General features: G+C 46.4%; 1 protein-coding gene and 1 long non-coding RNA gene across 2 annotated transcripts; one reads left to right on the top strand and one right to left on the bottom strand.

Annotated features, from left to right (window-relative positions):
• The first annotated feature begins 2,362 nt into the window (after window positions 1–2,362).
• Window positions 2,363–3,607, top strand: LOC149339450 (uncharacterized). Its single transcript, XM_089550922.1, has 2 exons — window positions 2,363–2,374; window positions 3,257–3,607. The coding sequence occupies exons 1-2, from the start codon at window positions 2,363–2,365 to the stop codon at window positions 3,605–3,607; spliced, it is 363 nt and encodes a 120-aa protein (XP_089407048.1).
• A 5,774-nt stretch (window positions 3,608–9,381) lies between these two features.
• LOC149339449 (uncharacterized) lies at window positions 9,382–12,802 on the bottom strand. The gene is made up of 2 exons (XR_016283789.1): window positions 12,253–12,802; window positions 9,382–9,548 (listed from the first exon to the last, which is right to left on the bottom strand). It is a non-coding gene; the product is annotated as an uncharacterized LOC149339449 (long non-coding RNA).
• Between the last annotated feature and the right edge of the window lie 662 nt (window positions 12,803–13,464).

Here is a 13,464-nt window from a genome sequence, read left to right as displayed (position 1 = left end):
TGTAATCCAAACCTACTGGCATTCGATGCATCGAATGCAGTCTCTTTGGGAGCTACACGGAAAAAAATAGTCATTAGAAAATGATGGCATTGGAACAGTGAAAAATAAAATAGTACAACTGAAAGACATCAGTGCGCATAAAATATGGTTGAAATTATTGTGCAATGTTTCAAAAGCGGGTGAGAGCATTTGTGTGCAGTATTATAAGCTTAAAATGTTATTTCAGGCCATTCTGCACTTTCGCCATAAAAAGCCAAGCCAAGTACCAAGTCAACCACAAATTCGATGAATGCATGGATGAATGTAAACAAACAAAATGGCTGGCATGGCGGCGCGCGGACACACGCGGAGCATGAAAATGACTTACAAAAGGTGAACTGCTCAGTTACGTCTTTAAGTATTTTTGAGCTTAACGAACGTGGCACGCCAACCAGCAAGAAACACGCAACCCAAAATGAACGACGATCGCGGGAAAGGCCCTGCTTCACGCTCGGCCGCTGCTGTTGGCTGCTGCTGAGGCCGAGAGTAATAGCTATCCACGGCAGCCTCTAGTGTGAGCAGATTCACACCAACATTACCTTTTTTTAGCAGAACTAAATGAATAGAATTTCTCAGTTTGACAGTGCGTACATTATTTTTCCGCGTGGCTTGTTTCTGCTGCGTATCTGGTGTCCAGAGTGCGCATTTGGTTCGAGATCGAATGCGAATGACTTCCCTTAACTCATTCGATGGTCAATGTCATTCGAACTTAACGACATTACATGTTCCCGTGTAGCAGGCGATTAATGACATGATGTCCTAATGCTAGTGTGACAGGGGTATTAGGCTATGAGGGACGCCGTAGTTGAGGGCTCGTGAGTCAAAACAGAAAGCTTGACCGGTCGATTCGCCTCCTCAAAGATACACAAAAACTTTTAGTTGTGCCGGAAGCGGACCTGAGCTCTTTAGTTTGTGCTTTTTGGGTGCCCGAGCACACTGTCTAGGGCTTTGTCTTACAAAAGTAGAAAGCGACTGCCTACGTAGTCGGTATTCTTAAAAACCAGTACGGAATATGAGGTTTTTTTTAATACTTATACCGAATCAAGACAGTTCTTTGTCCAGTATCCCATCTATATCTGGCACATATATGCAATATCACATTATCTAAAGCTACCCTTTCAACGCCGTTTGAACTACAAAATATTCCCGAATATTTTAAAGATGCTGTCTACAGTTCCATTCAACAAACCCCGTTATCGCCATACTGCCTTCAATTGCGGTCAAATTTCTTTAACTTCTTTGCCAACTAAAGCACCTCACCTGTGCTAAATATATGCAAAATTTATGTAACGGAAGTAGTAGCCTATACAACTCATAATTACGGTTGTAATAGCATTTTGCTATCGTTAGCGGTGTTCCTTATGTATTGTTTACGTGAATGCTTCAAACCTTGCTAAAAAAGTCAATACGAAACGTGGCCGCAGCACTGTCAATCCAGCATGCCTGATGTTTTCGACTGCCTCATGAAATGGTCGGTGAACACCGTGTAATTCTGTTACGTCTGCCTGCCCCTCCAAGCCTCAGATGTCACGCGACCCAAATGTGGTATGGTCTTTCTTGGCAGCGCTGTTGTCATCTTCGTTTAGGAAGCTGGCTTCCGCTAAGGAAGGAGTTTCAACCTGAGCTTGTGCGACGGTATGCTGATGCGTAGCAATATAAGCAGACCCAATAGACGGGCAAGGGAAGGGGCTCACGCGCAATTTCCCTACCGAAAGAGCCAAAGGCACCGCCCATCGAATTCAAGGCAAGCATATCTTGCCTGCATAGAGGGTTAGTAACCGGAAACAAAGGGCGTCATTGTTCATCAAACCCGTGTCAGATCGCTCGCCGGTGAGACAGCAAGAGCTCCGCTCGATGCCTGCCAAGGGAGAAACGTCGAATCGATTCTGGCCACATTCCTCAGGATGGCTTGAGACGTGAGCAACAATGGCCTATATTTACGGGCCACCTTGAAAGGCCGCCGGGCCCCTAAAACACTGACAGTCAGCCGCGCGGGGTATCGGGTGAAATGCTTGAGCGAGCTTTCACGGGGCGGGCCACGTGCCGAGAAACGAAGGAGAAACACCCGAGCAAGGTTACCGTCAATTCTTGACAATGAGCCCAGCCAGTGGAACACGACCGGTCGGTCGCTTACAGCCGCTTTTGCGGGCTGCCAAAATAAATGAAAATAGTTTCCGGATATTGGCCCGGCCCACGAGAGGCCAGGTAAAAATCTAAAGGCGAAGTTCTGGTATAAAAGCGGACTTCCAGTGATCCCCGGCACCCGCTGTGTCCACTTCCCTCGAGTCCGCACACGAGGAGAACTCGCCGTACGACGACCAACATGAAGGCCGTGGTAAGAAGCCGTTTCCTCTTTGTTAAGTCACAGCCCAGTCGCATCCACGAGGGACCTGATTAGGACTTTCCCTTCCGGAAGGATCCACTCCAATAATTGCAATCTGCATAGGTTGCAATCTGCTGAAATCGTCTTAGTGCTTAATATGCGAGAAGGACAAGGCACAGGCATTATCTGTTATGAGTGTTTGCGCTTCAAAGACACAGATGCAATGCAGGAACTAGGAATCACGTTTGTAAGTGCTTCAGGAAAACTAGGCCTACAGAAAGCGCCACAGCTATTTTTACAGCACTCCGAAATCTATCAAAGTAAAATGGCTCAGGAACTTCTCTTTCATAGCAACTTCACAACTGCTAAGGAATGAGTTCATCACGACAAAGTAAAATTGCCTTCTCGCTATATTCTAGAATGCTGGTGAAATTTTTCTCATTCCAATATTTTGTTACCATTCTCACGAAAGTCATTCTACGCTCAACGATCCAGATCACACAAGAAGTTAGAGAAGTAGGTACTTCTCACGTTGATGTTGCTTCTGCTAACTCTAGCAAGTCTTACCCAGTACTGAGTTGTACGTGTTACTCTAAGAGTCAGTTTTACAGGAAAACACAAAAAAGCAGTTTGCTAAAAATCTCGAAGAGTCGTTGGACGCGAGATAAACGTCGGCTAAAAAGAGAAAGTCTAAAAAATAATGAAAGACTAATTCAGCTAGTCGATCAAGGCCGACCTCCATGATGCTGGACCTTTTCAGCCGATGAAAAAAAAAATGCGTTGCCACCGACGAGTGCCAATATTTCTGTCGCGAGTGTGAATACTCATGCAGAACATTCCCATTCGGCGCATGGAGGACTTTTTCTTCGTGTAACACTGCCTTTTTTTCCGCAGCTTGCTCTCACCGTTCTGTGCATGGCAGTTGCTGTCACCTATGCCGGCTACGGCTATGGTCTCGGACACTACGGTGGCTATGGCGGCTATGGAGGTTACGGTGGCTACGGAGGATACGGCGGATACGGTGGATACGGCGGCTATGGCGGCTACGGCCGCGGATACGGAGGCTACGGGGGTTACGGCCACGGGTACGGCGGTTATGGACACGGCTACGGAGGCTATGGCCACGGCTATGGAGGCCATGGCCACGGATATGGATTCAAGAAAATCATCTATGCGCACGGATACGGTCACGGCGGGTACGGCCACGGTGGATACGGAGGCTACGGTCACGGCTATTACGGCTAAGAGACAATACCACTGGTTGTGAGTGCTCTACCTTAATAAAAACTCTATCCCTCCCTCTACCTAGTATCTTATTAATTTCATTAATTCCTTCACTTTCATGTAAGCCAGGTTCCCCAGCGCAGATATCTTTGCCGGTGACCTCCATCCGGGTCTCGCGCCAGAAAAGGCCCCGTGTCCCTGTGAATTGCTTTTTATGCTCCAATCGCCACACGTCATGTCAGGGCCTCCTGCTGAGATGTTTCCTGTTCGGATCCCGCGTACCGGCAAACGTCTTCTACCATGACCAAGAATCACAGATGTGCGTCACCGTATTCTCAATGTCCGGGTCTCTAACATCAGGACTTCACTGTCGAAAACAGTAATAATGACGCAAGTCATGAACCATACGGCCTGGTGTAGCACACTTTTAATCGCCGAATGAGAGCAATACGCCGAGTTTCGTACCCCGGAGAACTAAATGTGATTGGAAGGTGCTTTACCTATTGCACCTCTTCTGCCGTGATTGGAAATAGCCAGAATGATGAATGCGCAGAAGCCAGGTAATCCGGACGCGTCGTAACGAGCGACCAGTATTACCAGTATCTCGGTGAAGTATCTCAATTGCTGTATCCAGCTGCGGCTTTCACAACGCTCCTTAACTTCAGCGAGACAGGATGGAGAGTCATTCGTCATTTACTATACTCTGGGACAGAAGCACGCGCATGAACGCCAAGTGATGAAAGACAACAGCGAAATGAAGAGCATAGGCGGGCGAGAACGTGGTCATCAAGGGAAGCAGACCCCGTCAGCTCACCACCCCTCACGATCGAAACGCTCGGGAAACGAACAAGAAGTGCTGCCAATTTCGTTGCGCAAGGAAGGAAAAAGCGCGAAGATTTATGGCCGACCATTAATGAAATGGGGAAAACGCGCGAGACCTACGCCCTACAGAGCCACAATAAGGGACACTGTACGGGGCCGGAGGGGGCATAAATACACGCCTGTCCAGCGCGGGCGGCGAGAAATGAGCCTTTCGCGGGCGCCCCGAAAACAAAAGCCCGCCACTCAGTCGGCGCCTGCCGCTGGGGCTTCAACGCCGGATTGCCACCATTCGTATCGTTCGGGGGGGGGGGGGGGGGGGGGGGGACAAACCGCCCGCACGTGCCTTCAACAACACCGTTGTTGCTGCTATTGTATAGCGATTGTGCCGACAGGCCCCATGGTCGCCGACGTTGGGGCTCTCTCCTCGGATTAGGTTTTTCGTTTCCAACCCTGCGGGCATCCAAACGCGAGAGCTGCTTCGCATTACGGCAAGCCCTTCACGACACACTTTGTACGCCTCCTTCTATTATCGCGGGTCAAAGCGAGTCAACTGAAGTGCACAGCGTCCACCACTTGCAATCTCTAGAAGTGTTTGCAAGAAAGCAAACACTCAGCTTGAGTCGTAGCCTTGCGCTGCATAAAGCTGCAGCCTTTTTTTTTTTTTTGCCTGGCTAATGGTGTATGTGGTTGTTTTACGGGCTCGTACAGTCGTCCACACACCTGTCTAGAGCACTCAAACACCGTGCTCCTCTGCATTGCGGCGCTCAGGCGACGTCTAGCGGGGTTTGAGCATCCGCCTCTCATGCGGGAGGTGCGGGGTTCGATCCCCATTTTCCGCCGGGTACCCACGTGTGATACAACATCTTGTGCTCGGCTAATTTAGGGCGAATTGCTAGGGAAATTGGTCTTTGACCAAACCATGAGTAGAAGAAAAAACGTTGTGCCATGGCGCTTTTTTGCCGCAGATGCCCTGGCACAATAAAAAATTTGTCCTCATCATCATCATCACGTCTAGCGGGAACGCCGGTTTCGAGGTAGCGCATGTCTGATGCTCAGACCATGCTCAGAGGTGCTCTATCTGCAACCAGGCGCCCCCGCTAGAGGTCGCTCACGCCATGTAGAGCATAGAGTTACTGCATATACAGTAACTCTAGTAGAGCATAGCGGAGCACGGCGTTCCAGCACTCTAGACAGGTATGCGAACGACTGCCCGACAGCCCGAAAAGCATTTCTCAAGGAGTCGTAGGGATATGTGTGCTTCCCTTCACGCACGTCATGAGGACACCTGAGATTTCAGTATGAAATGTTGCACTTTACAATGTGCACTAAGCTTCAGCTGCTAGCAGTGGAAGCTTCAACTTTCATTTCCATCGTGCCGTTAATTCGTTCGTGCGATCCACTATAAACAATATCTGGGCTGACATTTGCTATATAAGTCCCAAGCAACGCTGAGGTAAAAGTCACGCGACAACTAGTACACACCCATCGAGATAAAGCTTGAACAGTAATATTATCGGTCACTGGGAACAAGATGGGGTATGCTGAATTTCAGAGACCTGATTAATTCGTTAAATAATTCTATATCATATTAATTTATATATTGAAAAAGTCTTCAACTGGAAAGCGGGAAAATACCAAAAAGAAAGAAAGCAAAATCACACATCTTTTTTTTCAGCTGGGTGCAGTCTGGCTGTGATTTTTTTTTCCACCCACTGAAACTTCCACGCAAAAAATTCCGAGAAGCGCAGGGCACCGGACGGTCGCTCGCGCTCATAGCGGCTGTCTGCGCAAACATGGTGGAACTGTTGTAGCAACTAATAGTGGAGCGCCGCGAGTGCAGCAGGATGGTCAAAACATGCATCTCTAACACATAAATATCAGGCTTAGCGCCTTTTTACCACCCCGGAAATCGCACAAACGCTACTGCTGAGAAAAATTTAGATTTCTGTAGTTAGCTTTTTCGAAGCTAAAGTATCTTCATGAAACTTATCTCTGGTGCCCTGACATTAAAAAGCTATTCGTGAATTTTCTTTAATCCGCTTAGTTTGAAGCAACAAAAATTTTGACTAAATTTTTGAAACCTTAATAGCTGAAGCATGTGATAGTTTAGTTAAGTATGCAACATGCAACTAAGAATCGTTGAAGTGCTTGGAAGATTCATTTATTTATTATTTGAGAGCAACGCTCTATTGTAAGGAGCTTAGTAACATTAGGAAGTCATTAAAAACTGAACTGATGAATAGAAGCATTTGATAAAGTACGAGTACCAACAAAACAAATTGGACACAAGGGCACGAAAGGCATTAAAAACTGGACTGATGAACCGAAACATCTGATACAGTACCAGTGCCAACAGAACATTATGGACGCAAAGGCACGAAAAGATAACGTGATGCGCGCATCAAACACAAAGACTGGATTTAGGATCAGTTGTTGTAAGACAGTTTATATAAATATCAGCCATTTTAAAGGCATAAAGGCCGAGCAGTGCAATTCATTGAAAAGTACAGAAGCAAAATATAGAATGCGCCCGACAAAAAAAAAAAGTAGATTTTTCAGGAAATGCTGGCATAATCTGTGATTACCGAAAAAAAAAACCGAGTAATCAAAAAGACACCCAGCGAAAAGGTACATTATGCCGCAGGTTCATTGTCACGAAATGTGTTGCTCCAAATTACCGATCCTGCAACGTGTGTGAATCAGGCTCACAGGTGCCGTTATCGGGAAGACTTTTTCGATAACTCAATGCTATTGATGTTTTTCGTCTCTGAGGCGGTTAGAAACTCAAACGAACGCTTAAAACAAAGAATTTAGTTCCTAGTAGAAAATAGCATTAAATTACAACATTTCCGTTTAGCACCGCTTACTGTAAAGACCCATTAAATGCAAAAATGATTCTCAAGTTCTTGTCGGCACATTACGTGGAGCACTCCGTCTTATAGTAAAATGGTAAGCAGCTAAATCATGCGGAAGAGAGCCCTGCACGTTCTGCCCACTTGCGTCAGTAAAGTGGCTTTAATGGCTCTGTTGGGTAACTTCCAGGATCTTTACGACGAGAGCGTGGGATTCGTTTTACTTTCCTCGTCAAGACTCATCCATTATGCATCCTCTTTGCCAGTGACTTCCCTAGCGAAGCGTTTGTCTTGCGTCATAACTTGGACCCCTCGCTGACATTTTTTCGCGTAGAGTAAGTAGCGTGTACACTTAATTAACATAGTTACGCACGTTAACGAATTCTAACTAGCAGAGATAAAACCAGCAGTAAGAATGGTAGAAACTTGAGCGAGTCGGTAGCTGTGTGCGCGCCTGTGTTGTGTGCGTCTTTCTCTGGCCCTTGTCCCGTTTTTCGTTACCTCTTATACCATGAATCAGCAGTAAGAACAACCAAATAAGCAATCCCACCACCTCCTCCCTATCGATGGGGAGTATACCTTCAGGTTCGTATTGTTTGCTTATTTCCTCTCTGGTGCAGAAAGCATCAACAAGCCTTTGAACCTCATTGCAAATACATGGCAGTCGCTGGTGCAAATGTAGGTCTTCAAGATTCAGCATGCACCCATTGCTACGACGTGTCCTGTATTTCATTTTCTCTGTTGTTGTTTTCTTTTTTTTTTTTCTCGGGAAGGGGGGGGGGCGGGAGGGAGGGATGGCACTCTGCACAAACCACAGCCGTCTCTATTTTCACTTCCAAGTCCACGCTTTCTCCAGCCCTGAAGGAAGAGAACATCCCGCCCAGGCGAGGCACCCTTCTTCACACGAGAATAACGCGTGCCCCCCTTTTTTCTTTTCGACCTGCTAACTGCCCAGCAGAGTGATGGCCCCACAGTCGCCACGCCCCGAGCTCGTCTCAGCGAAAACCGCGCCGCGGCCAGACCTGGGGTTCACAGGCGCAAGAAAGAGCTGTGGAGCGCACTCTGGGGCAATGCGGACCCGCCCCGGACCACGCTCGCTAACTGGGTGAAGGGGCGCCGGGAAAAGTAATGGCGCAAGCTGTTTGCACCGTTTTTCCTTGCAAGGTTCTCCCCCACCTCCAGCAGGCGCCGCGCGTTATTTCCGAGGACGTTGTAAAGGAAGATTGGGAGGCGGAACCGATGGATCGCTGGCAGAAACATCGTGACTCACGCGCTGGCCGCGGGATTAGTCCGCCAGCGTGGTGGCATTGGGGCGAGTTGAGAAGAAAAAGTGCGGTGCGTATTCTTCGCGCCCTGGAAGACGGAAGAAGCGAGGGATGGCTGGAAGCAGAAGACTCACTCCCTCGCACGCCACCACGTCGCATGAATCCCTCTCTCGTGCAATATCGATCTTGAGAGAAAGTTGAATTCTACCTTCGTCGATAACCATGCCGGAGCCCTCGATGCCCCGGTTGTTGAGGCGCTTTCTTCAACCCTTATAAAAATTTCTATAGAAAGTCCATAGACTGTCTATAGACTTTAGTCTATGAAGTCTATAGACTGTCTATAGACAAATCCTTTAGACTGGTCTATAGACAGTCTATAGATTTATGGCCATACACTTTTAGTAGACTTTTGTCTATAGACAGTCTATAGACAAATGTCTACTGAAAGTCTATAGGTCTATAGGAAGTCTATAGACACATGTCTATAGACAGTGTATAGACGATCTATAGACTTACGGTCATACATTTCCTATAGAGTTGTCTATAGACCGTCTATAGACACTTGTCTATAGACGGACTATAGACGACCTATAGACTTATGGCTATGGACTTCCTGTAGATTACTGTCTATAGACAGTCTACAGACAAAAGTCTACTGGTCCAGTAGACATATGTCTATAGACTGTCTATAGACATTCCATAGGTGTGTGGCCTGGCAGTGCTGTAGACCTTTGTCTATAGACAGTCTATAGACCTCTGTCTACTAAACTATGAGTAGACCATTATCTATAAACTGCCTATAGACAGTCTACAACCACTGAAAAAAGTCACCAGAGTTCACAAATGACAATCAATATACTTACAAATTTAGTTTTATTTCCAAGCTATCCAGGCCGGGAATATGCAATACATGGACCATAAGAATGCACAATAACATAAATGTTGAAAGTAACAGTCCCGCTAGTTTCCTCAGAAGCATTCTTGCGGCCTGTTGTCTGCAGTCAATCATCCGGGCATGTTCACCTGTACAGCACAAAGGAAAAAAATAACAGAGGAACCCACAAAAAATTCCCATACCATCTCTACACATGTGCTTTACAATGAAAGGCATATCCTGGCTATGCCATTCTAGAAAGGCAATCTTGATCTTTTGGTTTGGTTTTATGGGGTTCAAAGACCCAAGGCGATACAGGCTACAAGACGCTGAAGTGAAAGGCTGCGGAATAATTTCGGCCAACTCTGCAGAGTACACAGGCCTTTAGCATTTTGCCTCTATTAAAATGCGACCGCATAGGCCGGAATCGAACCTGCATCTTTCAGGTCGCCAGACGAACATGATAGCCACTGAGCTATCACGCCGGCGCAATCATTTCACTTATAATCATTTCAGTTATAAGACAGATTATAAGTGTCTTCAGAAAACATTGTAACAAAGACCCGTAATCCCTGGAGCACTCTACTCTGAATCCAGTACTGATACTGATTTCTGTATGGCAATCCTTATACATTATTTGTAACAGAAGACATTGAACAATTGTGCCACATATCTGCATTGACTCGCAAGGAGGTGTTAAGAATGCCACCTCCATAAAATACAGATTCAGCGCACCTTACACAGGGATCCAAAAAGAAGAACATTGCAGCATTTATTCTTATAACCGCTATAGAAGAAGCGCTTCAAAATACCCTGCGTGAAGCCTGGTATACCCGGCCAAATTTTTAACTGGCTCTGGTGTTGCATCGCTAAATGCACCTTGTAAAAAAGGTGCCTTTTAGCTACACTGCTAGCATATTCATGCTGTAATTTGACGAGTGAAATGTCATTTCGTGGTTCCTTTTTGTCCATATAATGTTTGAGTGCAGCACTTGCGTGTTTAGATCAACGTTATCAGAAATATTCGTCTGCCACTACAACAGCTGAAACAAGCGGCAGACGCAGCAATGAATCTGGTCCATATGGCCTCATCCTCTGGGTAAACTACCACTCCTTTCATGGCGGACAAGTCGTTTACCTAGAGTAAGTGCAAATGCGCCACCAGAACCATTGGTGCGTATTCCGCTTGTTTCGGCTGTTCGTAGCAGCAGACGATGAATATTTCTGATAACTTTGATCGAAACACGCAAGTACTCCACTCAAACGTTATATTAACAAAAAGAAACTATGAAATGCCATCTCACGTGTCAAATTACAACATGAATATGCCAGCAGTGTAGCCAAAAGGCACCTTTTTTACAAGGTTCATTTATCGATGCAACACCAGAGCCAGTTAAAGATTTGGCCGGGTGTACGTAAGCCGATACTCAAACGGGCACAAGCTATACAAAACCGGCAGGCAGAAGCGACCAGTTCACCACAGATTTGCGCCTATAACTTGAAGCACAAAGATGGAACAGCATACTCATACATCTGCGCGTGCTCTTAGAAACAAGCGGGTTGCAGCGCTTCCATGCCGCGCTCATTATTCAGAAAACCCATACTGCACACAGAGGCTGCAGCTGCGCCGTTTCAAAAGCAGTCGCGAGTTTAAGACAACAAATTACTGTCACGATAAAATACCGTCTGAAATTCAATTAGTTTTTCCTTCAAGTGCAGCCCCAACAGCGCCGCAAAGAGGTGTGTTTCTTACATGGAGGTAGCCTAACCCAACGCTGCTAGAAAAATCAACGAAAGCATTGAACGCGCTCAAAGTAGGAAGTATTTAAATGAAACAATTAACGCTTTCAACAGGTGCAGCTATAATAACACGAGAGCTTAATTTAATTTTAGGCGCAAATAAGCGGCGAATTACATCGGCGCTTTCGTAAGTTAGCAGTCTGAAATCAGAAACACATACTTTGCCTCTCGCGCAAATGGTATTAGAGAAATCTGTGCACGCGTGAGCGGGATCATGAACGAACCACTCGGAAAGAAATGTAAGCCACCTCTTGTCGAGCCGACCTTTACCCAGCTTTCAAAATGAAGTGCCCGCAGGCGAGCGGGGGCGGCCAACGGCTCTGATGACAGACATGGAGGAATCCGTACGTGTGCAACGACGGGGAGACGGGATGGAGCTCGTGGGTTCTTCGCGGTGTTTGAGCACGCCGGCCAGTCGCGCGGGCAATGAATTTTATACCATCACACTAAAAGCATTCCTTCAGCGCTGCTTAACTACAACTTTGACAAACGTCTCGCGCTCCAATCTGTAGCGTTACAAGACACCTTTGCTGAAACGTCGGCGCCCACGACGCGCACCGAGCGAGCGTCCATACGTAGGAAGGAAATGCACACCTAAAAAAGAACAGCACTCCAAGGTCCAGACAGGCGATAACACAAAGATTAGAAAATAAATGTAATCCACCACAGAACGAGAGTGTATGTAAGTACGTTTTCGGAGGTTCAAAGTAAATTGAGCTCACACGGCGCTAACTACCGCACAGTTCCATTTCGGCCGTCATTCACAGGCTAAACGACATTTCTGGCCGCACGTCTACCTTGAAACACGAAAACTCTAGTAGACAGCTCGCGAGGAGCGGCTTATCATCAAGGGCATCGCACAGACTGCCTTTCCGCGCGTTAGTAAAGACAGCGGCACAGAGATAAGCGGCATTAGTCGAGAACCCGATGGCTTCCGCCTTAGAAACGAAGATAGGACGTTTGTCACTGCGCACATAATCTGTTCTGCACACACAGCTCTGCTTAGAGTGGTTTAGGAGACCAAATGAATAAAATATAAACGTATAGACTTACCGTAAGCGGACGATGCAGCTGGATTTTGAAGAAAACGTAATCCGCGAAAAAAACGCCGACACCACCAATGCAGCCACGCACAGGGTTGTTTGCAGCCCGAATGATTTTCCGCCGTCTCGTGGTAAAACGGTAAAACGTGAAACAGAAACCCATTTCACGGTCGTATCTTTATCGCTCGCACTCTTTCCGTGTGGAGCTTGATCTGATCCAAGACCACAGAACGTAACTGGTTTATAAGCGTGAATTCTTCGCATACCCTCTAAAAACCTTATTGTTTTCGTGAAAAAAGAACCGAAATCTAACTGCTTGACTGTATACGCGCCGCATCTCCCACCGAATAGTATGTGGTACAATTCTCAAATAATAATTATAATGTTGCATAGCATAACGTCTTTTTTGCGTGTGTTCGTGTTTAGAAAACTGATATGCTCGACATCAGCGTGTCATCGGCTCCGAAGCAACAGGTGCAAGGGTAGGAACGAAAAAATACTGCCTTTCTGATTGTTGCGTCGGTGAACTTATTCACGTGAATACAAACTGCAAAGGTATAAATGGGAGATGTTAATCGCACAGAGGACCATGCTCTTTGAGACTATTCTGAGGTGTTTCTAAGCGATGGGCGCTTCCTTGAATTCTCACACCCGTCCTTCCCCCCCTTTATTTTCAGGACGTTTTAAAGAGAAATGTAGAAGCGTTGATGAAATGTGTCTGATTTCAGCGCGTTGGACAGTAACGATCGAAAGATGGAATGGAACTGTGTCGAGCGATTCCTTTAAGGGACAGCGTATTCATTCGATGTAGTACAGTTTGCGGCGCCCTTACTTCAAGAACGGCTGCCTTTCCGCGTCTTACTTGTTAGCATTAAATATTTAATTGTATTGACAATATACGTCACGATATAACGAAAAGGAGCTTGTCAAGGCTCCTGAAAATATACAGGTGGGTGTTGTAATGTCCTCACGCAATACTTTTTTAATTTCCGTAATAGCGAAGGAGGTGGAGGACTCCCGACATAGTTGCGGTCACCAGATGCAGGTCCCCGCAGCATGCAGTGCAAAAAGAAATTGACATTGTTCTATACTTAGTCGAAAGTCAGTGCATCGAACATTGTTAGATAAAATTAGGATTGTTATAGACTGGTCTATAGACAGCAGACTATCTATAGTGTACAGTGCATAGACGAAAGGAAATTGAGGTATTTGTAGACTGTAG

Source organism: Amblyomma mixtum, chromosome 6 (assembly GCF_055824585.1).
Source record: "Amblyomma mixtum isolate Tamu chromosome 6, ASM5582458v1, whole genome shotgun sequence".
Lineage (NCBI taxonomy): Eukaryota > Metazoa > Arthropoda > Arachnida > Ixodida > Ixodidae > Amblyomma > Amblyomma mixtum.
The sequence above is the reverse complement of the archived record's forward strand: the minus strand, read 5'-3'. Positions and strand labels throughout refer to the sequence as shown.